At 34.7% G+C, this 26,497-nt stretch overlaps 1 protein-coding gene across 4 annotated transcripts in view; it reads left to right on the forward strand.

The window, feature by feature from the left end:
* The window catches only part of LOC127837310 (adenylate kinase isoenzyme 5-like), a 78,690-nt gene that overhangs the window by 20,506 nt on the left and 31,687 nt on the right, over positions 1 to 26,497 (forward strand). The window contains exons 8-15 of one of the 4 annotated variants that reach the window (XM_052364250.1): positions 1,733 to 1,942; positions 3,664 to 3,839; positions 4,042 to 4,155; positions 5,311 to 5,502; positions 6,770 to 6,784; positions 11,251 to 11,337; positions 15,108 to 15,266; positions 18,108 to 18,129. In XM_052364250.1, the coding sequence (XP_052220210.1) occupies positions 1,733 to 1,942; positions 3,664 to 3,839; positions 4,042 to 4,155; positions 5,311 to 5,502; positions 6,770 to 6,784; positions 11,251 to 11,337; positions 15,108 to 15,266; positions 18,108 to 18,129 (975 nt within the window). The remainder of the gene's footprint in view (positions 1 to 1,732; positions 1,943 to 3,663; positions 3,840 to 4,041; positions 4,156 to 5,310; positions 5,503 to 6,769; positions 6,785 to 11,250; positions 11,338 to 15,107; positions 15,267 to 18,107; positions 18,130 to 26,497) is intronic. The other 3 variants (XM_052364252.1, XM_052364251.1, XM_052364253.1) reach the window with 3 other exon arrangements.

Genomic DNA, 26,497 nt, shown 5'->3' on the forward strand with positions numbered 1-26,497 from the left:
TCCAAGGTCAAGGTCGCCACAACTAAAAATAGATTGATTTTGAAACAACTATGTAACTATGAAAGGATGCTAACTCAAGAACGCTTAGGCCTAGGATCATGAAACTTCATAGGTACATTGATCATGACTGGCAGATGACCCCTATTGATTTTGAAGTCACTAGGTCAAAGGTCAAGGTCACAGTGAATTGAAATAGTAAAATGGTTTCTGGATGATAATTCAAGAACGCTTAGGCCTAGGATCATTAAACTTTAAAGGTACATTGATCATGACTGGCAGATGATCCCTATTGATTTTCAGGTCAAAGGTCAAGGTCACAGTGACTTGAAATAGTAAAATGGTTTCCGGATGATAACTCAAGAATGATTACGCCTAGGATCATGAAACTTCATAGGTACATTGATCATGACTGGTAGATGACCCCTATTGATTTTCAGGTCACTAGGTCAAAGGTCTAGGTCACAGGGACTCGAAACAGTAAAATGGATTCTGGATGATAACTCAAGAATGCTTACTACTAGGATCATGAAACTTCATAGGAACATTGATCATGACTGGCAGATGACCCCTAATGATTTTCAGGTCAATAGGTCAAAGGTCAAAGTCACAGTGACTCGAAACAGTAAAATGGTTTCCGGATGATAACTCAAGAATGCTTATGTCTATGATCATGAAACTTCATAGGAACTTTGATCATGACTGGCAGATGACCCCTATCGATTTTCAGGTTACTATGTCAAAGGTCAAGGTCACAGTGACTTGAAACAGTAAAATTGTTTCCGGATGATAACTCAAGAATGCTTACGCTTAGGATCATGAAACTTCATAGGTACATTGATCATGACTGGCAGACGACCCGTATCAATTTTCAGGTCACTAGGTCAAAGGTCAAGGTCACAGTGACTCGAAACAGTAAAATGGTTTCCGGATGATAACTAAAGAATAATTAGGCCTAGGATCATGAAACTTCTTAGGTACATTGATCATGACTGGCAGATGACCCCTATTGATTTTCAGATCACTAGGTCAAAGGTCAAGGTCACAGTGACAAAAACGTATTCACACAATGGATTCCCCTACAACTGACTGCCCATATGGGTGGGCATGCGTGTTTTACAAACAGCCCTTGTTTTCTAATTGAAATCAAGGTCAATTTTACACAAGTGGGTTAACAATACACATTTTGAATTGTCTCCCTTTATCAGACTTTTTTTTTCAACTGAAAACCTGGTTTTGTGACAATTTTGTCCCTTGTTTTATATTGTAATGTTTTACCTTGTCAGGTCTTCCATGCTTGTTTTTTTTCTAAAACCATAATCATATCTAGCTAAATAAATGCAATAGAAAGTATCATAGTAGAAAGTTGTTTGATCATTCATAACCAAAATTGCAGCCAAAACAATGTAGAGTTTGCTAAGTCATTAAAGTATGCATTACAAATTATTTCAAATTATCAATAACATTTCTGAACTCATTGTAAAAGATTGAAAACGAGACTCACTCTGGGGAAAACTGGGCTTAATACATGTGGGTAAGGTGTTTTTAGAGAACAACCTATGCAGTCCACACAGGCCAATCAAGGGAAACTTTTTCGGCCCCTTTTTTGTTATGAAAGGCTCTCTTAGCTATAATTCAGTTTAGTGTTGGACTGCATAGGCTTATCTGGGAAACCACTACGCATATGCATTAAGTACCATTTTCCTAGAGTGTTTGGTCAATTTTTTTATTATAGATGCAAAGCCACCAACTTCAGACCCAAGCATTCCAGACCCACCCACATACAAAAAGGCATTTGAAAATGAAAGTATGAGTCGAGAGAACAGCATGGTGGGCGATGACAAGCCACTGTTTGTCGGGGAGGTTCCAGAACCACCGACCATCGTTGAAGCTGACACAGGCAGAAAACCAGGACTACCGGAGGGTCCAATTATATTTGTGGCAGGTTTGTGGTCGTTGCTTTACTTCATTTCTGAACAGATTCCTGGTTGTTTGACTTCATTTCTGAATAGTTTCCTGGTTGTTTGACTTCATTTCTGAACATATTCCTGGTTGTTTGAGTTGTTTTATGAACAGATTTCTGGTTGTTTGACTTCATTTCTGGAGAGATTCCTGGTTGTTTGACTTCATTTCTGGAGAGATTCCGTGTTGTTTGACTTCATTTCTGAAGAGATACCTGGTTGTTTGACTTCATGTCTGAATAGATTCCTGGTTGTTTGACTTCATTTCTGAATAGATTCCTGGTTGTTTGACTTCATTTCTTGAGAGATTCCTGGTTGTTTGACTTCATTTCTGGAGAGATTCCGTGTTGTTTGACTTATTTCTGAAGAGATTCCTGGTTGTTTGACTTCATGTCTGAATAGATTCCTGTTTGTTTGACTTCATTTCTGAATAGATTCCTGGTTGTTTGACTTCATTTCTGAAGAGATTTCTGGTTGTTTGACTTAATATCTGGACAGATTCCTTGATGTTTGACTTCATTTCTGAATAGATTCCTGGTTGTTTGACTTCATTTCTGAACAGATTCCTGTTTGTTTGACTTCATTTCTGGGGAGATTCCTGTTTGTTTGACTTCGTTTCTGGGGAGATTCCTGACTGTGGGACTTCATTTCTGGGGAGATTCCTGTTTGTTTGACTTCATTACTGGGGAGATTCCTGTTTGTTTGACTTCATTTCTGGTGAGATTCCTGACTGTGGGACTTCGTTTCTGGGGAGATTCCTAATTGTGGGACTTCATTTCTGGGGAGATTCCTGTTTGTTTGACTTCATTTCTGGGGAGATTCCTGATTGTTTGACTTCATTTCTGGGGAGATTCCTGTTTGTTTGACTTCATTTCTGGGGAGATTCCTGATTGTGGGACTTGATTTCTGGGGAGATTCCTGATTGTGGGACTTCATTTCTGGGAACATTCCTGATTGTGGGACTTGATTTCTGGGGAGATTCCTGATTGTGGGACTTCATTTCTGGGGAGATTCCTGTTTGTTTGACTTCATTTCTGGGGAGAATTCTGTTTGTTTGACTTAATTTTTGGGGAGATTTCTGATTGTGGGACTTCTTTTCTGGAGAGATTCCTGTTTGTTTGACTTCATTTCTGAACAGATTTGTTATGTGCAAGGAATGTTCTCACTCCTAGAAGAAAAAGACACAGACCCTTTCAGGGGATTTTTTTAGCCAAATACCCTACATGTAACAGGGATACTTAGAATTAAGAATATCTAGTTACTTTAAATAGATGTATGTTTTGGAAAATAACACAGACCTAAATTGTTCTTATTCTTTCAGTGGAGGGAGGATATTTCTATTGGTGAGTGGGTGTTTAGGGGGATCTGGAATGGGGCAAAATATCTGCCCACAAAATTTCTAAACGTATGCCTTGATAATGTGGTGCATCATATTTCCTTTCTCATTTGTCATCGTTTTGTCAGGAGTATCACTAAGAACAATATTCATGGTTTCTTTACAAATTCAAATAAAAGGACACTATACCATAATCATTGAAAGTGGTTCTTTGAGATGTTTATTACCAGTTACCCAAATTTGTCATCATAATAATAATGTTGTTTTTTACTCTATTATGAGTAGCTTAAGAATTTAAGAAAAACAACCACAACAATCAAAGTTTTAAAACAGTAATAAACAGATCATACAATATGCTTGATATTACAGGTGGACCAGGCAGCGGCAAGGGTACGCAGTGTGCGCGGATCATCAAACGCTACCCAGACTTCGTACACATCTCTGTTGGAGACCTGATTCGTGCAGAGATCTCTAACAAGGGTACAGCAGACCAGAAATGGTCCATGATCTCTCAACTTGTCTCTAAGGGAGAAATGGCCCCAGAGGTATGTTCTATCACAGTTCCTAAGCAAAATCTTTACTTAATGCCTAAGCCCTTCAGATAATTAATAAAACAAGGCAAATATTTAAAATACAAAACCACACACTGTAGTTAGCAAATATAATATTCTTTCTGGGAGAAATGGGCTCATTTAAAGTTTAACTAAGGATTTACCAAACTTTTAAATTACTATCTTTTTTTTACAGCAAGAGACAGTTGAACTATTGAAGAAGCAACTCATTAACAACAAGTCGGCCAAGGCATTTATCATTGAAGGATTCCCAAGAAATAAGGCGCAAGTGGAGGCATTTAACAAAGAGGTCAGTACTGGAAATAGTATTAACCCTGTCCCTTTCAGATGCATATTTTGACCCCTATGAAGTCCTTTAGAAAATGAAAATAATCCGTTCCAGCTCTGTAGCACAGTCTGTTCAGGTTTTGCTGCTCATAAGGTTGAGAAGGCTTTAAACTTGAATCTAGTACAAAAGGATTTTAATTAAATTTTCTAAGGGGCTTCTAATGCACCAAAATGTGTTTCTGAGTGAATAAGGGTTAAATGAAAGACCTTTCCTATGATATTCAAGTTTTAAATGATTATTTTCCTACCCTCAGATACTAATGAGCATCAAACGTCATCAAACCTGAACAGTCTGCAAGTTATTCACAGGCTGTTCTGGTTTTATGCTGGTTGCATATAACCATTTTCACTTTTTTGAGTGGGAAAGGGTAAACTAAAATTTGCTTGAAAATTGTTTTTCAAAACTCCTAATTGAAGTGAACTTTGCGATCATTTTAACATTTATTGGGTAACAACATTTATACAAAAGCTTGTATTTAAGGTAACACAAAACAAAACCAGTATGTTGAACATTATAGTCTCAATGTTTAAATTCTCCAAGGGGGTTACCCCAGTTTTATTGTCTTATAATGTACATTTGTTTTATGTCACACTGTAAGGTTCCTTGTTATCCCCCGCCATAGGCAGAGGGATATTGTTTTGGCGCTGTCCGTTCTTCCGTCCATCTTTCCGTCAGTCCGGCACTTTTGTGTCCAGAGCCATATCTTGGAAGTGCTTTGGCGGATTTCATTGAAACTTGGTATGAGTATATATATTGATAAGAGGATGATGCACGCCAAATGGCATTGTACACCATCTGTTAATAACAGAGTTATGGCCCTTTGTATCTTGAAAAAATGCTTTTTGAGTGTCAAATATAACACTTTTTTGTCCAGAATATATTGGCGGGGGATATAAATTCAATGAATTTGCTTGTTATAAATAAAAGATCACATGGTAGGATAAGGGTTCTCTCCTGCTGGTGCAACTGAAGTTGAATTGGGTACATTTGAGATTGTCATGTCCTACAAAAGTTAACCCTACTGATATGTTAAAATGCTTAGCAATAATAAGACCAAAATTTGTCATTAATGACATCAATTGGGGGTAAAAATTTTGTCATCACTTTTTGTTACAGATTGGGGGTCTCAATTTTGTAATGCTGTTTGACTGTGAAGAGTACTACATGCAGAACAGATTGTTAAAGCGCGGGCGTGATAGCGGCCGTATTGATGACAACGCCACGGCGATCGCAAATCGACTGAACTTTTACAAATACAACACACTTCCCATCATGAAACATTATGAGGATGAAGGCAAACTTGTTTTGGTGAGTATCTGTACACCAGCCTGGCTCTCCCAAAAAAAGGGGTTCAATGCATGTGTGTAATTTAGTGTTCTTTTAGGTTGGCCTTTGCAGTCTTCTCAAGAAAATCAGGGACAACACTTTCCGCTTTTATGTTACTTTTCATTTCAAGGAAGTCTCTTCTGTGAAAAAAAATCATTTAAAAGTGGAAAGTGTCGTCCCTGATAAGCCTGTACTGACTGGGACGACACTTTACACAGATGCATAAAGCCCCATTGTCTCAGACGATTGCTCATATTTATTTATTTCTGGTGCTCATTTTGTGTTCTTTCTAGTAAATACAAAATGTAACAATGTTCACCAACCCATTCTTAGAGTTAAGAATAAAGAATGGACTTGAACTTAACGACAATACCACAGCGGCTTCATAGAAACAGGCCAAAAATGGTGCTAAATATCATTCACATTTGTTTTAAATGAAGATTTATGTAATTAAAGGTGTTAAATGACATGCTAGGTTTGACTTTCTAGTAGTTTTAATGCATTACAGTTTAAAGAATTTTCCTTTTGTAAGCCTTAAGTCTATATGAGTCATGTTCGGAGAAAACTGGGCATAATGCATGTGCGTAAAGTGTCATCCCAGATTAGCCTGTGCAGTCCGCACAGGCTAATCAGGGACGACACTTTCCGCTTTTATGACATTTTTTTGTTTGAATGAAGTCTCTTCTTAGCAAAAATCCAATTTGGGCGGAAAGTGTCGTCCCTGGTTAGCCTGTGCCAACTACACAGGCTAATCTGGGACGACACATGCCCAGTTTTCTCACAACACGACTCATATAAGTATCGGTTGATGAATACATGCCCAGGTACATGCGTAATTTGTAATAACTTTGTTTACATAAACAAGAGCTTTTTTGATCTCTTGGGATTTGGGTCCCTGCAAGTATCTGTGGAAAAATACTTAGATTTGTATTGCACAACAAACTCTTGTAAAATGAAAACTCCTGAGTTTGTAGATAAAACTGCATCATTTGAAAGCCTATCTGAGGGATTACCCCTTGTAATGTGCCCTTTTGAAGGAAAAAACACATTTCTAAAGGTGCCTTATTTAACTTGAATTTTTTAGTACAATGGTTTTCCACTTGACATCTTTTATAATTCTGTTTATTAGCAACAAGAGAATTAAAAGCCTTTATTCTTCAATTTTTTTCAAAGATTAAATGGTTTACTCATTGTTTTGTTTTTTTGCATCTGCTTTCATCCTTTCAACTTGCTATGCACATTTTTTCAGAGAAATATTGCTGATGTACGTATCTTTCATAGTGTTTATGCTGTTTGACCGTTGTCAGAGGTGTTAATGAGTCTTTTGGAATATTTGAGCAACTTTCTGGTAAAGCTGGGTTTTATGCATGTACGTAAAGTGTCGTACTAGATCCAGGACTGGGTTTTATGCATGTACGTAAAGTGTCGTCCCAGATCCAGGACTGGGTTTTATGCATGTACGTAAAGTGTCGTACTAGATCCAGGACTGGGTTTTATGCATGTACGTAAAGTGTCGTCCCAGATCCAGGACTGGGTTTTATGCATGTACGAAAAGTGTCGTACTAGATCCAGGACTGGGTTTTATGCATGTACGTAAAGTGTCGTACTAGATCCAGGACTGGGTTTTATGCATGTACGTAAAGTGTCGTCCCAGATCCAGGACTGGGTTTTATGCATGTACGTAAAGTGTCGTCCCAGATCCAGGACTGGGTTTTATGCATGTACGTAAAGTGTCATCCCAGATCCAGGACTGGGTTTTATGCATGTACGTAAAGTGTCATCCCAGATCCAGGACTGGGTTTTATGCATGTACGTAAAGTGTCATCCCAGATCCAGGACTGGGTTTTATGCATGTACGTAAAGTGTCGTACTAGATCCAGGACTGGGTTTTATGCATGTACGTAAAGTGTCGTCCCAGATCCAGGACTGGGTTTTATGCATGTACGTAAAGTGTCGTCCCAGATCCAGGACTGGGTTTTATGCATGCACGTAAAGTGCCATCCCAGATCCGGGACAAGATTTTCAATCTAGACTGGATTTTCGTTTAGAAGAGACATTTTTTAAACGAATAATTTCCTAAAATCAGAAAGTGTCAGCCTGTGGGGACTTCAAGGATAATCTGGGAGGACACTTTATCAGTTTATGCACATGCATGAAGCCATGTTTACCCAGAGTGAGGCTCATTTTAACCCTTTGCATGCTGGGAAATTTGTCGTCTGCTTAAATGTCGTCTGCTGAATTTCTAAAATTAGCATTTTCTTCGATTTTTTTTCAAACAATACTATCAGAATAGCAAACAGTTTGGATCCTGATGAGACGCCACGTTTTGTGGCGTCTCATCAGGATCCAAACTGTTTGCAAAGGCCTTCAAAATTCGGTTCCAGCGCTTAAAGGGTTAAAGTCTAAAAAGGCTAACCCTACAGATGAAATCCGAAGAAACTAGACAGATAATGAAATTGAATGTAATATGAGAATACGAGTAAAATATGTTTATGTAATCTTGTATTTGTTTACGTCTGACAACATGGAGATGCAGTAGAAAGCTTTGTGTTGCATAGCATACAGCCAAGCATTTTCTAGTCTGTGATATTTTGGTTAAGAATAAACATTAACAGCATTGGTATTCAAATGATCTGAACTACCAGTAAAGAATATAAATCCTTGGTTACATCTTGTATTTCTCACTGGAATTTAAAGCTTGACAACATAAACATAGCACTGATGAACTTCAATAGCATGAATTATACGCCGCAATTATTTTCCTATATTTACATTTGGTTTTGATTGTTCATATTTTATAATGATAAATAATGAGGACATAACAGTAAACTAAGTGATGAAATTTAATTTGGTTCCAGAATGGGAACTAATATATTCATCGTAACAGCATTGTGATATATTTATGCAATAAATTCTGTGCAAGGTTAATATTTTAACTAATTATTTGAAAATGCAGCAAGTATTAATATAATTACATTTTATGAAGAAAAATAACAGCATTGCGAAGCTTATAATGTTCATTAAAAAAATTGAACTGGATCATTTTGGACCAGGAAATGCTTGGATTGAGCTTGGTTGCATGGATTATTGTTTTATGTTTGGCATGACTATATTTGCATTGTAACTGTACAGTTGCTCTGTGTTGACCTGCTTATTTACAGAAAATGCCTAAACCACTCACACAACCTGTGTAAACATGTTATAAATTTTCTAATACTTTGATTTTGTTTAAAAATTACAGTCACACATATTAATAAAAAGCTTTCAAAAATGGATAAAAAATGAAAATATTCTGTGTTTTGGATGTTTTCTCTTTTTTCTGGTTCTTATGAACAAATAAGCTTACAGTTGATCCCACAAAAATTGAAAACAATACAGTTCATACAATGCATAAACATGATAAAAAAGTTAGTTTTAACAATGAACCTTTTTTCTGTGTTGCGAAATATTTGTACGGAATGCCCAAGCTCAACTTACACTTTTTGGAAACTCTTTCAACTAACCATTCTTCAAGGATTTCATGTAGAGTAACATAGGGTTTGCTGCAAAAGATACGTACATGCATGATTCTTAAAACAGCTTTATTAATATAAACCTGTATACGTGTGTAACTAATATTTACACTGATAACTGGCGATCGTGTCTATAGAAACTGTATAATCTTACATTAATCTGTTTGTTTGATGTTTTTCAAAGGAAAGATCTAAAATGAATTTTTAGCTGCTGTGCAATGCTCATTTTTGCTCCTTCCCTCTCCTGTCCCATAACTTAACATATTTTGAATTATATTTGTTGTTGCAAAATGTTAATAGTTTACAGAAAATGCAAACACTATGATTACATATCTTATTACAAGTGTTAGACTAAGAGATTCCTTCCTGGGAAAAAAGACAGTTATTATGAAATGTTACCAGACTTGTTCTTTTGTGATCTTTAACATGGTTCAGTGTATAGTAAAATTCATCCTTAAAAGATGTTCTTTTTCAGAAAATGCCTGTTTAATAAACAGTAAAAATCTTTAAATAATTTTTAGCTCATCTATTTTTTGAAAAAAAATTATGAGCTATTGTCATCACCTTGGCGTCAGCGTCTGCGTCGGCGTCGGCGTTGGCGTCCGGTTAAGTTTTGCGTTTAGGTCCACTTTTCTCAGAAAGTATCAATGCTATTGCATTCAAACTTGGTACACTTACTTACTATCATGAGGGGACTGGGCAGGCAAAGTTAGATAATTCTGGCGTGCATTTTGAATGAATTATGTGCCCTTTTTATACTTAGAAAATTAGAAATTTTGGTTAAGTTTTGAGTTTAGGTCCACTTTTTTCAGAAAGTATCAATGCTATTGCATTCAAACTTGGTACACTTACTTACTATCATGAGGGGACTGGGCAGGCAAAGTTAGATAACTCTGGCGTGCATTTTGACAGAATTATGTGCCCTTTTTATACTTAGAAAATTTAAAATTTTGGTTAAGTTTTGTGTTTAGGTCCATTTTATTCCTTAAGTATCAAAGCTATTGCTTTCATACTTGAAACACTTACTAACTATCATAAGGGGACTGTGCAGGCAAAGTAATGTAACTCTGACTGGCATTTTGACAGAATTATGTGCCCTTTTTATACTTAGAAAATTGAAAATTTGGTTATGTTTTGTGTTTAGGTCCACTATATTCCTACAGTATCAAAGCTATTGCTTTCATACTTGCAACACTTATTAACTATCGTAAGGGGACTGTGCAGGCAAAGTTATGTAACTCTGACTGGCATTTGGACGGAATTATGGGCCCTTTATACTTAGAAAATTGAAAGTTTGGTTAAGTTTTGTGTTTTGGTCCACTTTACCCCTAAAGTATCATAGATATTGCTTTCATACTTGGAACACTCGCAAACTGTCATAAGGGTACAGTAAAAGGACAAGTTGCATAACTCTGGATGTCATTTTTACGGAATTATGGCCCTTTTTTGACTTAGTAACTTTGAATATATGGTTAAATTTTGTGTTTCGATCCACTTTACTTCTTAAGTATCAAGGCTATTGCTTTCAAACTTCAAATACTTTCATGCTATCATGAGGTTACTGTACCTGGCAAGTTGAATTTTACCTTGACCTTTGAATGACCTTGACTCTCAAGGTCAAATTATTAAATTTTGCTAAAATTGCCATAACTTCTTTATTTATGATTAGATTTGATTGATACTTTGACAAAACTACTCTTACCTGACATACCACAATAGACTCCACCCAAACCATCGCCTGCCCCCCCCCCCCCCCCCCCCCCCCCCCCGAATCCCCCTCCCTATTTTTTTTTTTTTTTTTTTTTAAGATCATCTCACAAATTACCACCACACCCTCACACTATACCCCCCACCTCACCCCCCCCCCCCCAATTTTTTTTTTGAAACTGTTAAAAAACACAAATATTTATTATTTTATGTTCGAAATACCCTCCAACCATCGCACCCAAGAATCCCCACCCCACCCCCCCCACCCCCCCACCACCACCCCACCCCCCGAATTTTTTTTTTTCCTTTTTTTGCATTTTTGGAACATAATGTAATAAATGTCCACACCCCCACACAATGCACCCCTCTTCACTCCACCCCTCCCTCCTTTGTGATTGAAAATTAGAGTCCCTTCACCTTTAAAAAGAAAATAGATGAGCGGTCTGCACCCGCAAGGTGGTGCTCTTGTTAAGTTATAGCATTAACTTAATGTTAACCAATCAAATTTCAGCTCGATGCGGACAGAGATATGGATGAGATGTTTTACGATATCAGTCAGACGTTTGACTTCGCTTTCTTTGGACGCAAGCCAGGGGAGGTGAGAAGGATTTTTTTTTAGATTTGCTGTGGAATTGTCTCCCCTGAATGTGCTAGAGTTTTATTCCTGTGTGATGTTTGTATAGTTATCCTGAAGGCTGCTTTGTAGCATTGTTAAGGGATATGCATATAATACTTGCTTGTAACATTACTTTCTTTATTTTCCTAACATAGAGGTATTGATATTTTGTAAACTATGATTCTATATTATTCTTTTAAAATCATAATACTTGTGAAGGATTTACTCTTGAATACTTTAAATGGCTCTTAACAATGCAGTTTGTAGTACTTTACTATATTGTATGGTAAACGACTGTACAATATAGAATCAAAGAAAATTCCAAATATTTCAGGGTATATTGTAGTAGAAATGTTTAGATGGTCTGATCACTTTTGCCAGTTATTTCGAAATCATTAACAACAATTATTATCTTATTGTTTTAAAATGTGGATGTAATAATATTATTTGTGTATTGAAACATACATTTCACATAGTTTTGTTGCTAATTGTACCTTATATGGATTTATTAGCGAGGCTGTTTTCGGAGAAAACCCGAGCTATTGTCATAGCCTGCTCGTCGTCAGCTGTTCGCCGGCGTCGTACTAAAATCTTAACATTGGCTCTAAAATTGAAGTGCTTCCACCTACAACTTTGAAACTTCATACGTAGATGCACCTTGATGAGTTCTACACGCCACACCATTTTTGGTCACTAGGTCAAAGGTCAAGGTAACTGTGTGTGACTTCTAAAAAAGAAAAAAATCTGACAAGCTTTCGCAGCCAAGCGTGGCACCCGTTATGCGGTGCTCTTGTTTTTATTTTTGTCAACTAATTTAATTTTTTTATTACAATAAGGACTTTTATAATAAGAATTTTTTTGTTCAAGAATATTTAAGTTATGAAATAATTACTTATGTAACTGAATGACAGAGTAAGCCATAATATCCTGAATTTTGCTCTTCAACATTGTTAGTTTTAATTATAAACTTAAGTGTTACTAATTTTGGCAGAAGCTATATACAAGGTATCACTGTTACAAAGTTAATAAATTAAAATGTGATTAACCCTTTCCCACTCAGAATTAAAGTGAAAATGGCTTTTGCAACCAGCATAAAACCAGAACAGCCTGCAAGTATCTCGCAGTCATTTCAGGTTTTATGCTGTTTGCTGCTCATCAGTATCTTAGGGTTGGAAATGAAGCCTTTTAAACTTGAATCTAGTAATAAAGGTCTTTAATTAAATATAACTTTCTAAGGGACTACAAATGCTTCAAAATAGGTGTCTGAGTGGTAACGGGTTAACTCTGTATTCCATGTATTAATATTCATTTAATCCGAAGTGCTTTTTAAGGAAAGCATATAAGCATTTTAAAATTGTAGTAAAACATGTATAATTTAATGTTTTCATGTAGTTTTATTGACTTCATCTTTAATTAGATTTTCATTGTACTGCATTTTGCCTGATACTTTTCTTCATTAAAGGAAATTAAATAATTCCTTACAATGACAGTTGTTACTTAACATTTAAGTTGAATACCAGTTTTATGACTGAGACTCCCAGAGGTAAACCAGTCAGAACCAGCACAGACCTGTTCAAGGACGCGATAATTCCAGCACAGAGACTTGCTGCAGGCCTTAAGGCCAGCATTATAAGGCAGAAAAATGTCCTGAAGCGAAGATCCAGTTACACCAGCAAGTACGGGAAATCTGCGGGAAATTCTTCCAGAAGCTCTCGTGAGACCAAAAGTAGGCATTCCGCAGAAACTGTTAAAAGTGCAGAGAAGAGAATTGTGGCTGGCTTTGTTGGGGCTCAGAAGCGTAATGAGTATGCTGAGAGGAGCGGTCTTGTCAATACTAGTAAAAAAACTACCAAACATGGCAAGCATATAGATGACATGATAGCAACTCTGCGGATCAAAGCTGGTTTCGCGGCCTGTCAGAAAAGGCATGACAATAGGATAAAGAAAGAGAAGAATAAAACAGCAAAAGTGCGCATTGTTGCAGGGTTTGCTGGAGCTACCAAGAGGTCTGAGTGGAGGAAGGTATTGACCGAGGCACTAATTGGTTGCAGGTGTGGTGATGCCATGGTTACGAGCGCAGAACACACACCCTCTGAGGCACTTTGCTGGACTGGATCACCAGGAGAAGGGTCTATTGATGTGGAACCTCTGTGCACGTGTTGCATGCATCTTCAATGCAAGACAGATTTTTTTTGCAGATTCTGAGATGTGATTATCTATATGAGCCTCACTCTGGGAAAACAGGGCTTAATGCATGTGCATACAGTGTCTTCTCAGATTAGCCTGCGCATTCTGCTTAGTTTAATCAAGGATAACACCTTCTGCTTTAATGGTATTTTTCATTAAATGGAAGTCATCTTGTAGCCTATATTTAATTTAGACAGAAAGTGTCATCCCTGATTGCCTGTGCAGTCTGCACGGGCTAATCTGGGACAACACTTTACGCACATGGATTTTGCCCAATTTTTCTAGAGCAAAACTCATATGTGTTCTGAAGATTAAAGTGGTGGATTTGTAAATGACAAACCAACTTCTGACTTTCAGTACACTATATTTTCATGCTCCATGGAAATAACAGCACATATCTTGGAGTTTTCAGCACATTGACATTTTGTTAGATTTTTAAGTCAGCATAGAAGATGAGGGTCATCATTGTAATATGTAATTAATTAACAGTTAACTTTTGTTTTTGGTTGTTAGATTTCAGGAGACTTATAGTTCCAGTATGCTAGATCACAATATAAATATGTAACTCACCCTTTCATTTTCAAAATCATAAGATTAGTAGGTAGATAATATTGCTGTATGAATGCTCAGGCTGGTTCAGAGCTTGGGTTGCTGCACAGGGTATAATGCCATTTTTTGCACGACACATATTAAAGAACTGTTGTTTTATGTATTTTGCTTAAAGCAAGAGTATACGATTTATTAATATTTATTAATTTATATAAAATGTGTAAAAAAATATCAAAAAATATATGTTGATATAAATTAAAATCAAACTTAAGAACAACATGTGTCCAAAAATGCGAAATAAGCCAGATATTTAGTTCTGAAATCGAAAAAGGCTGTACAGTCGAATTCGCCAGCATGTAAATCATACATGTACGATGTTAATCTAAATTTAGTTTAACGGTTAATTTTAAATTCCTGCAACTATATCTATTTATACGACACACGAACACTAACTAAAAAGACGAATGCTTTGGTTATTGTAGGAAAATATGTACGAAATGTCCTCGTCACAATCGGCTCGTGGCACTAATTTGTCTTTGCTGCACTTTATAAAATTCGTATTGCCTATTTTGTGTTATTGTAACATGTTTTATTAATATATATATATATATATTACAATTTAACACATAAACAATTGTATAATCTCGCTTTAATATAAAGATTTCTGTAAGAACGCCATTCTGCCATATAATTTTTGGGAATAGCGGTAATTTTTTGTAATATTATGTGTCACACTTGTTATCATTCTACACTCAATTAGTCCATAACAGTTTTGAAAATACGTGTTTGCACAGAAATAGCATTATTGCATAATAAAGGCAGAAGATAATCCTATGAAGTGAATAAGAAAAATAATAATAGTGTTTTTATGACTTAAGTAGATATAAAATGTTAATATTGCAATTATAATTGAATTGACATTAACATTACTGCTTTTAATCAATATGTCATAGCATATCTAGTGTTGTTTGCTGTATGCTAACATTCATGTGTGACTGTGTGTGTTTGGCTAACAGACTGAAAAGAACAAATCCGAGAGCAAAGCCTCAGAGGTGAAAAAGGACAACAAACCTAGCGGTAAGCCACAAACCTCCGAACAAGAAGAGGCAGCCATGCGTATCCAGGCCGGTTTCCAAGGTTTCAAAGCGAGGAAAGAAATTGCAGCTATGAGAGAGGTGCCTGCAATTCAAAAGTTGTTTTATGCATATTTGTATGCTTTTACACCTAAAATTTGTCAAATACTAGATAGTTCTCACACTTTTGCATTTTCATTCTCACTGTTTCCACACATTTTGCTTTTTTATACTAAGGGGTCTCTCTCTCTTGTTTACATTTGTCAAATACTTGATAGGTTTCACCCTTCATTCATCTTCATACAATGATTTCTTTTTCACATTATTTTGTTATTTGATCAAGATTTGTTACTCTTCATGCAATACCACACTCACAGTTCTCTCCCTTTTTCACTTGTTGTACTCAACATTATCTCCCTTGCTGAATGCAAAGCTTTCACTATTATAATTAGTTTAGCACTTGGCTTACAGTGTTTTATCTGCATAATACTTTTAACTGACCTCGTTATGCTTTAGCTCCCGTTACTTACATAATGCTGGATGTTTTATAATTGTTAAAAAGTGTGTATATGCCCATATTTTGTTCCCTATTTCATATTCTTTCTAAAAAGCAACCTCTATGCTTTTCAGAAAGATAGAAAAAAAGTAATGTGAATAAATAATCTTTGAAAGATGATCAATTGATTAATGTTCATGGACAAGTCACATTGAACTTAAACTAATATCTGTAAAAACTTGTTAATATTTTGTTATTTAATTGATCAACCAGAATTTAACAGCTGTATGGAGAACTGACCTTTCTAGTTCACTTGTATGAGACAATAGGTTTAAGTCACTAATGTATAGATTGTTGAGGTATCTAAATTCAATATCTTCTGGTGCTTAATTTGTTTTGAATATAAATATCTTAGAAGTTTATCCTTGACGAAAGAATTTGAAATGTATTCAAAGTTTGTTCTCAACACATAAAAACATTATAATTATTAGATGTGTGACATTAACCCAAAAGCCTGCTTACTACAAAAAAGGCCTTGGCAAAACAGCGTAGTCCCAGATGAGACGCCGCATGATGCGGCGTCTCATCTGGGTCTGCGCTGTTTGCTTAAAGTAATAATTTCTGTAAGAAATATTCTAAATATAGAAATAAATATACTAGACATCCCTAATTTTGGAAATAAATTGATCCAATCTAGAAGGATGGGAGAGTCCACTAGGCATAAATGGGTTAACCAAAAAGCCTGCTTACTAGTTCTTATACAGTCAGGCATGCTCCCAGGGCATTGCATGGAGTAATCAGTAATGTAGTCTTGTTTGTTATTTGTGGAATCACCTACAGCTGCTTTTATTGTTTCCAGTGTCCCTTCATTACCTAAAAATCTTCATAATTAACTAAGAATGTAAGGATTTCCTATCTGGCAAGCCAAAGTCAGAAAGTTGTACAAGCAAAATATTGAATACTACTGATAGCCCATTCTGGCTGTTAAGGGATAGTTTTTCCTCAAGTAGTTATGTATGTATCTTCCTCACATTGTAGTAGCTATGTGTATAGTACAATACTGCTCAGAGAATACCAAGCTGGCATCCTATGGTTCAATGTGAAACTGCGCTAAAAGTATTTTGTGTACATGCTGTATAGCATTACTTTGCACTGAGGAAGTGCTTAGTAGCTATGTATTTTATCACTGATGGCTATCATACAGTATTAAGAGAGTCCTATTTCAGTAGAACATTTATGTTGAAATGTAATTGTTTCATGAATATTTATAGATTTTAATTGTCTCATTTTTAAGAATACATTGGACAAATGAATGTGTTCAAATATTTACAAAATATCAGCATAATTTGAATATTTGCATAATTACAATGAAAATATATGACTTTAAACCATTAACAGTATAAGTAAGTACTTGAAAAATGTTTTTACAGAATAAAGAACAAAACATAAAATAATTCAGAAAAAATAGTATAAAGTCTTTCAGTGTTGTTTTTGATCACTTGTTTGTATATTTTAATGTTCTTTACCTCTACAGTACGATTATTAGGAACTTGTCAAGAATTAAATGGGATGATTTAAAAAAGGGAAATTTAACTTGATACATTTAAGGTATAATATAATCTGTTTCCACACTGAAAAACATCAAATATCCATAATATATAATCTCCAACATCTAATTTACCACATTATTGCACTCTCTTAATTAGTGGCACTAATTGGTTATTATTTGCCTCAGTCTCTCTCTGTTTGACCTTGTGTGTGACCTTGGGACTGTACAAGAACACTGGAAGGGTACCGGTATATACCAGTCGGTTGTTTGTCTCAAAGCTGACAGCTACCTGTTAATAAGGCTTCCTCTTTCCGCTTTTGTATTGCTTTTTGCATCAAGTATATTGTATCTTTATATTTGCTTTTTTCTCATTATTGTGAACAAGTAAAATTAATAGCTTTTGATAAATCACGTGATTGGTTGAAAAAGGATTATTGATAAAATCATGGCAGTAAGTCAATCAAATCTTTGTTATATTTGGTTTTTCATATTTCTGATGAGATATTCTTGTGCGCAATATTAATTATATGTATATTCATTATTACCTTTGTAACCTTATTCAATTGCAGTTTATAAATACTATTAATGCTGTTTCATGTAAAGTATGTTTATATTTGTAACTAACTTTTAACTAAATGAATGCGGATCAATTTAATAATATGTACATAAAAACTGGTATCTCTTTTGTTTGATCTTTAATGAATAAATTCATATTTTACATTTTAATTGCATAAAAAGCCCATACTTATTTAGGTACTACTATTTAAGAATCAAACACGGTTGAATATATAATTTGGTTTCCAATATATTAAAAGCAGACAGTTTCTTGCATAACTTCCAGATAAAACCATGTTTTGCTGTTTGTATTTGTTATTAAAGTCTGCTATTACTATTTCAGGCAAAGGACAATTCAAGCCCTGGTAAGTGAACACGCTTTAATATTATGTTGCTTACATAAAACACACTAATCTATGTATTTTTTCTTTACATAAATCTTCTCTGGTATATATCTTGCTTCCATGTTTAGCTCCTATTGAAAGGTTTTATCAAAAGATTGAAAGATATACAAACATACATACCGATTAATATTGTATGTGTTTCACTTTAGTGCATTGGCGTAATAATTCTACTTTTTCTTTATACCTCAATGTAGTTCATTCACTTTTACTTCTTGGGATTGGGCTACATGAACTGATGTATCTACTATATAATTTCAATGTCAGATACAGTAGTGTCACACTGTACTGTTGGTATACATATACATGTATACCTTCGTAATTTTCCTGTGATTTTCTAATGTATCTGAACATCTTAACTGTTATGTGTATCATGTAATTTTCACATAATATTGGAAAAATATTAGTCCACAAAATGTATCAGGAGAGACATTCCTGATATGAGCTAGTTTTGAATATTTAAGGCATTCAGTGACCACAATTACATATTCAATACAGACAATCCATAGAATGCAATATGGAAAAGATATGAAACATGTGGCTGTATCACTATGCCCTACTGGTCTGTAGTATAATACATAATTGGTCATAAATATGACTTAGCTGATTCCAATTTGTTTGCTAATATGTTGCAAGGACTTGGTATGTGCAACATTCGGCATGGCATTATTACACATTCAGCAAATTATATTTCCTTTGTTGTAATTGGCATCTGATCAACTGGTCCTGGTTTTGGGATGTTAGCATTCAGATTTCTGGAAAATTGTGTATCAGTGGTATGGTCATGGGTTTAATTTGTATAATGCCTGATGATATAATATATAGCGGTATTGGCTTTTGTTGTTTTCCTTGTGCTTTACAAAATCGTGATTATATGTTTTGCAGAAAAGTGCAATTGATAAAACTCTTTCTGCGAGTGCTCATAATCAAACAATTGGCATTTCGTCAGGACTATTAAGTATTGTAGTTGTTATCAATACAATTCTCTAGTTTGATGATAAAGTGTTGTTTGACAGCTGAATGTTTTAATTTGTCATTGGCAACATAGGACAGTGGCTAAAATAAGGATAATTTACCAATTGTAAGACAATCCTGATATTTGAGGAATTGAGTCTGTTTGGCTACAAAATCTGAACAGCTTAACAATGACCTTTTATTTGACCGCCTTTTTCTTGAATGAGCCATTGACTACAAATCTGTACAACTTGCTAATTTGTTTGACCAAACTTGACATGGACAAAATAATCCATTGCCTACAAATCAGCACAACTGGCTCAACATCATGTATTGGATCAACATTGTTCAATCATGTATTGGATCAACATTGTTCAATCATGTATTGGATCAACATTGCTCAATCATGTATTGGATCAACATTGTTCAATCATGTATTGGATCAACATTGCTCAATCATGTATTGGATCAACATTGTTCAATCATGTATTGGATCAACATTGTTCAATCATGTATTGGATCAACATTGCTCAATCATGTATTGGATCAACATTGCTCCATCATGTATTGGATCAACATTGCTCAATCATGTATTGGATCAAAATTGCTCAATCATGTATTGGATCAACATTGCTCAATCATGTATTGGATCAACATTGCTCAATCATGTATTGGATCAACATTGCTCAATCATGTATTGGATCAACATTGCTCAATCATGTATTGGATCAACATTGTTCAATCATGTATTGGATCAACATTGTTCAATCATGTATTGGATCAACATTGTTCGATCATGTATTGGATCAACATTGCTCAATCATGTATTGGATCAACATTGCTCAATCATGTATTGGATCAACATTGTTCGATCATGTATTGGATCAACATTGCTCAATCATGTATTGGATCAACATTGTTCGATCATGTATTGGATCAACATTGCTCAATCATGTATTGGATCAACATTGCTCAATCATGTATTGGATCAACATTGCTCAATCATGTATTGGATCAACATTGCTCAATCATGTATTGGATCAACATTGCTCAATCATGTATTGGATCAACATTGTTCAATCATGTATTGGATCAACATTGCTCAATCATGTATTGGATCAACATTGTTCAATCATGTATTGGATCAACATTGTTCAATCATGTATTGGATCAACATTGCTCAATCATGTATTGGATCAACATTGCTCAATCATGTATTGAATCAACATTGTTCAATCATGTATTGGATCAACATTGCTCAATCATGTATTGGATCAACATTGCTCCATCATGTATTGGATCAACATTGCTCAATCATGTATTGGATCAAAATTGCTCAATCATGTATTGGATCAACATTGCTCAATCATGTATTGGATCAACATTGCTCAATCATGTATTGGATCAACATTGCTCAATCATGTATTGGATCAACATTGCTCAATCATGTATTGGATCAACATTGTTCAATCATGTATTGGATCAACATTGTTAAATCATGTATTGGATCAACATTGCTCAATCATGTATTGGATCAACATTGCTCAATCATGTATTGGATCAACATTGTTCAATCATGTATTGGATCAACATTGCTCAATCATGTATTGGATCAACATTGTTCAATCATGTATTGGATCAACATTGCTCAATCATGTATTGGATCAACATTGCTCAATCATGTATTGGATCAACATTGCTCAATCATGTATTGGATCAACATTGCTCAATCATGTATTGGATCAACATTTCTCAATCATGTATTGGATCAACATTGTTCAATCATGTATTGGATCAACATTGTCATTGACCAAATGAGCCATAATTGCTTCAAATATAAAAACAACTTGCTAGTGACCATTTATTTGACAAAACTTGTGATTTACCAAATGTACCATAGGCTACAAATCTGAACAATTTGTTATATCGATCTGGTCATTAACAAAATCAGCCATTTGCTACACATCTGAACAACTGGCTGAAGACTGTTCATCGGACCAACCTTGTTGTTGACAAATGAGCCATAGGCTTAAAATATAGGTAAACAACTGGATACATACCATTTATTGGATCAATCTGGTTGCTGGCTACACATCTAAAAAAAGACTAACAACAATTTATTGGACCAACTGTGACATTGACCAATCAAGACATTTACAACAAATCGGAGGGAATGGCTTTACAACCATTGTTGGAGCAACAGTTTACTTCTTCGTATCAATGTAATAAATTACCCAATTAGAGTAAAGAGTACAATAAAAAAGTAAATTTGGCATATTACACATCTAGTCAGGGCGAATCCTGCAGATTGCAATTTCAATCTACTTCGTAAATTTTGATCAATATTATAAGCACCCAGATTTTCCTATGGGTGCATTGTAGCCCCATGTTAAAAAAAATGTTATTTATATTTATGATCAATTTTACTTTACAACGCTATTTATGTTAACTTGTGTGACACATTGATTTAAAGATGATGAATTTAGTATGGCATGCAAATAAGATACCACAAAAGTATGTCTGTTTGCTGACATTGGATTTAATGGATTGCATACAATTTTTATGTTATATCATTTTTTTTAAAGATCATCTAAGCAAATTTGACTACCAATGTAGGAAAGAAAAGTTTACATTTGACCTGCTTTATGACTTGGTGTTGGTGAACTTTTTTCTTGTCACAAATAGTGTTTCATAGACTTTGTGGTGGAAGCTATTTCTTTCAAAAAATGAAATCTGGAAAAGTGTTTTCATGGTACAATGTATGTGTGAATTACAACATTGCTTCCTTTATGAACACACATATAACAGTACATAGTTTTAACTTTTTTTATTTTGTGTGTGTGCTTTTTACTGGCAGTTTCACTGAAATTATCAGGAAATATCATCATTAACAGATATGTATCTATTAATAACTATTGAAAATGCCAATTTTTGTTTGATACACACCTCCGTTGGGATTCAAAGTTAAGGCCCACAAAATAATAGCCTACTTTGATAACTATTTTACAAAACTGAAGTCCCTTAATTGATAGTACACATGTGTATAGCAGTATTTTATGTTCATGTTCACTAATAATAGTAATATTGATTTGTGTACATCTGCTTAAAGTATAATCCGAGGACAATTTTTTATCAATTTAAAAAAAATGTGGGGAAGGGGTATAAAAACAAGACAATCTCATACATGTCAAGCAGCCATTTAATATATACTTTTTAAATCTTTAAGGGAAAACTATCTTTAGAAATATGATACAGTATCTACTTTTGCTATGCAACTTAAAAGCTTATAAAACTAATTATGCATATGAAAAAGCTAGTCATAATTACCAGTATGAATGTTTGCATCATTAAATCCTGACACTGGCACTGAAGAAAGCATTATTGAAGGTTTTAATGAAGTATTTGAAAGGACTGTCCTACACTTACTAATGTGAGTTATAATAATTGTAAATATTATTAAAATAATTCATTTTTAAAAATGTTTTGTAGCTAGTTAAGACGAATCGATAAATATGTAAGTACACATACAATAAATGTGTTAACCTTGCAAATGTGCTAATACAGACAAACAAGGATCATTTAACTAGACATAACATTGAAATAATGCTTGTTTGGATATTGCAATACGAATATAGCCTCGCATTTATAATGTATATTATTCTATGTTTATAAAAGAAAAGAATGTTGTACAAATTTCTTTTCTCTGTCATATGATTTGTTTATGCCCCCAGATCGAATGATCAGGGGTATATTGTATTTGGCCTGTCTGTCTGTCTGTCTGTCTGTCTGTCATTGTATATGTGTTTCTGAGTGTCCCAAAACAAACCTTGCTCATAAAATGAAAACTATTGGGTCTATGTTCTTTAAATTTCAAATGTGCATGTATCTCATTGAGATCTACAATCAAACATGGTTTGAGGTCTCTAGGTCAAAGGTCAAGGTCATTGTGACCTTTACATTCAAAATATAACCTTGTTTCTAAAATAGCTGCCGTGCAGCTTCAAAGCGCAATAGGGGGCATTGTGTTTCACAAACACAGCTCTTGTTTGTAATATTGAATTAGCAGTGTGACCTTTCCATGAAGCATTGGAAGCTATATTAAAACAGCATTTGTACCAATAACATATTTTATTTATATATGTGTTTAAAAAAATATACATAGTGCAGGGTTTTAAGTTATAATGTGTATTGTTAAATTACGTGTACATTATATTATATTTAAGAAATTTAAAAAAGTATTTGACTCTTTGTTTCATTGAATTTTGCTTAAATATCTGATAAAAAATAATAAATGTATGTGCATTTTGACAAGATTGTGCATGCAAGATATTGGCATTATATTATCTATTGTATCCTAAATGGTGTATTTTGGCTAGGGTAAATGTAGCATGTTCCTATTTTCATAAAGCTTACATGTGTATATGACTTACAAAGTATGCAAGACAGACAGTTGCATGGCAGTCGGTTTCTTATAATTGCTACATTTAATATGTACAATTTTGCTCTTACAATGTGTACATGATTATTTAAGGCTTTTCATTTTTGTGCGCTTAACGGCTGTCATAGTATTTGACAAATTATAATTTTATTGTTTAAATCAATTCAAATTTTCCTGTATATATTGTAAAACATATTTTTACTTGTTAACTTAGATCATTCTTGAATTTGAAATGATATTTGTAGCATTTTAAGTAATATTTTGTGAGATCAATTTGAAGTGGATGCTTATCGCAATCATGAAAAAAACACTCAATAAAATTGCAAAGTGATAACTCAATATATGTTTTACAGATAAATGTGCCTTGATTTTAATGCGTGTGCTTATTTTCAACTGACGCTTTTGTGCTTCAAATCTTCTCATTCATTATTTCATATCACTGGACAGGTACATCACAATTGTTTTTTCTAATAAGACATTAACATTTTGAGGCTACATAGTTCACCAACATTTGTGACCTTAATGCATGAATATATTGTTTGTATATTAAAACATCTTTGTGATGAACATTTGTTTCCATATTCAAATCAATGTAAATCAAGCCAAGCCAATTGATCAATTCTTATTGCATTATCAAGCTTGGGAAAAGCTCTGTGTAAAAGGGGGTTTAAAGGGACTGTCCAACAGTCAAAAGCGTCGTTTGACGCGAATCGATATTTTGGGGAACTGCGAGGATTGCTTATATAGCTAAAAAATACATCCGCATTTGACATGAGTGTGGTTGGTCGATTGGTAATGTCGAGAGATATTTTACTCCATAACTCCATGACTTTAGGGGTCAGTGGTTCGAGCCCTGTTGAGGTTAACGTTTTTTTCTTCTTTTTTAAATTTGTATTCTTGTTTTTTACTGGAGATTTTTATGTCCCCCACTATAGTAGTGGGGGACATATTGTTTTTGCCCTGTCTGTTGGTCTGTCTGAATTGGTCTGTCTGTTTGCGCCAACATTTTGCAATAACTTTTGCTATATTGAAGATAGCAACTTTATATTTGGCATGAATGTGTATCTCATGAAGCTGCACATTTTGAGTGGTGAAAGGTCAAGGTCAAGGTCATCCTTCAAGGTCAGAGGTCAAATATATGTGGCCAAAATCGCTCATTTTATGAATACTTTTGCAATATTGAAGATAGCAACTTGATATTTGGCATGCATGTGTATCTCATGGAGCTGCACATTTTGAGTGGTGAAAGGTCAAGGTCATCCTTCAAGGTCAGAGGTCAAATATATGTGGCCCAAATCGCTAATTTTATAAATACTTTTGCAATATTGAAGATAGCAACTTGATATTTGGCATGCATGTGCATCTCATGGAGCTGCACATTTTGAGTGGTGAAAGGTCAAGGTCATCCGTCAAGGTCAAAGGTCAAATATATGTGGCCCAAATCGCTTATTTTATGAATACTTTTGCAATATTGAAGATAGCAACTCGATATTTGGCATGCATGTGTATCTCATGGAGCTGCACATTTTGAGTGGTGAAAGGTCAAGGTCAACGTCATCCTTCACAATGTCAAGGTCATCCTACAAGGTCAAACATCATATAGGGGGACATTGTGTTTCACAAACACATCTTGTTAGTTCAAATGTTTAAATTTATCAATATAAAGCATTTTAAGCAGTTAATGACAAGCTTTAATACATGCCAAAATCTGTTGAACAGTCCCTTTAATGCATATGCGTAAAGTGTCGTCCCAGATTAGCTTGTGCAGTCAGCAAAGGTTAAACCGGGTCAAAACACATTCCCCCTAAACTAAATGTTTACTAATAAGAGACTTTCTTTAAACAAAAAATATTATACAAGAGGAAAGTGCCATTCCTGATTAGCCTATGCAGACTTCACAGGCTGATCATTGAAGACACTTGACACACATGTATTAAACCCCCTTTTCACAGAGCATGGCCCAAAGCATAAACAAAATAAGCATTTGTGTGTGCTTTTCAGTGCATTATTTTGCATCAGATTAAATTTGGTAAACTCTATGTTACCAAAAAGTTAATGCAGGGATCGGTCTAGAATTTTGGGTGATCAATTTTCAATCATGAAAACTGTGGAGCCAAGTAAGCCAAAGCACTTTTCAGTTTAAATGGACCCTGTTAAAATCATGTTGGATTTAAGATTATCTTAATGGTGATTGGAGCAAGTGGGCCCTGAACATTATCAGGAGAGAAATGTGTGTTGCCATCAGGAAGTTTTATATTTTGGGCACACTTACATCAATTCCCAATAAAAATGTAAGTTAATTGTTAATTATTGATTTTGATTTGATATTGAAGCCAATAAATACTCAAAATCAACGAATATTTCGTACAATATTTCGAAAGATAAAGTTAAAACATAATAAATCAATGTTCCTAATAGCAATAGCCAAAATTTCAACGCTAGATGTGCTATGATCACATAGATTTTACAGAAGACAAAATGCTCGTTTTTATATTTTTATGTCACAGAATATTCCATGTGAATTTCTGGTTACGATATCCAAACATTTAAAAGCGATTGGCTTTGGGCAGCTTTGGAAGCACAGGGTTGTTCTCATGAATACGCTGTTCTTCCAACACTGCCCCAAAGCCAGTCTTGCATTTGCTTGTAAATGTTCAGATAACGTAGTGGGAAATTAACAATGAATATATTGTCGCACAAACAATAAAAATGGCGTTAAATCTATTATCACATCTAGCATTGAAATGTTGGCTATTGCTATAAGGAACACTGACTTAATGCATTAATTGTATTTATCCCCACGCTTTTTGAAAAAAAGGTGGGGATATTGTGGTTATCTCCGCCGTCCGTCCGTCCGTCCGTCTGTCTGTCTGTCTGTCTGTTCGTCCGTCTAGGCCACTATCTCCTCCTACACTAAAAGCACTAGAACCTTGAAACTTA

This window comes from Dreissena polymorpha, chromosome 7, assembly GCF_020536995.1.
Source record: "Dreissena polymorpha isolate Duluth1 chromosome 7, UMN_Dpol_1.0, whole genome shotgun sequence".
Classification (NCBI taxonomy): domain Eukaryota; kingdom Metazoa; phylum Mollusca; class Bivalvia; order Myida; family Dreissenidae; genus Dreissena; species Dreissena polymorpha.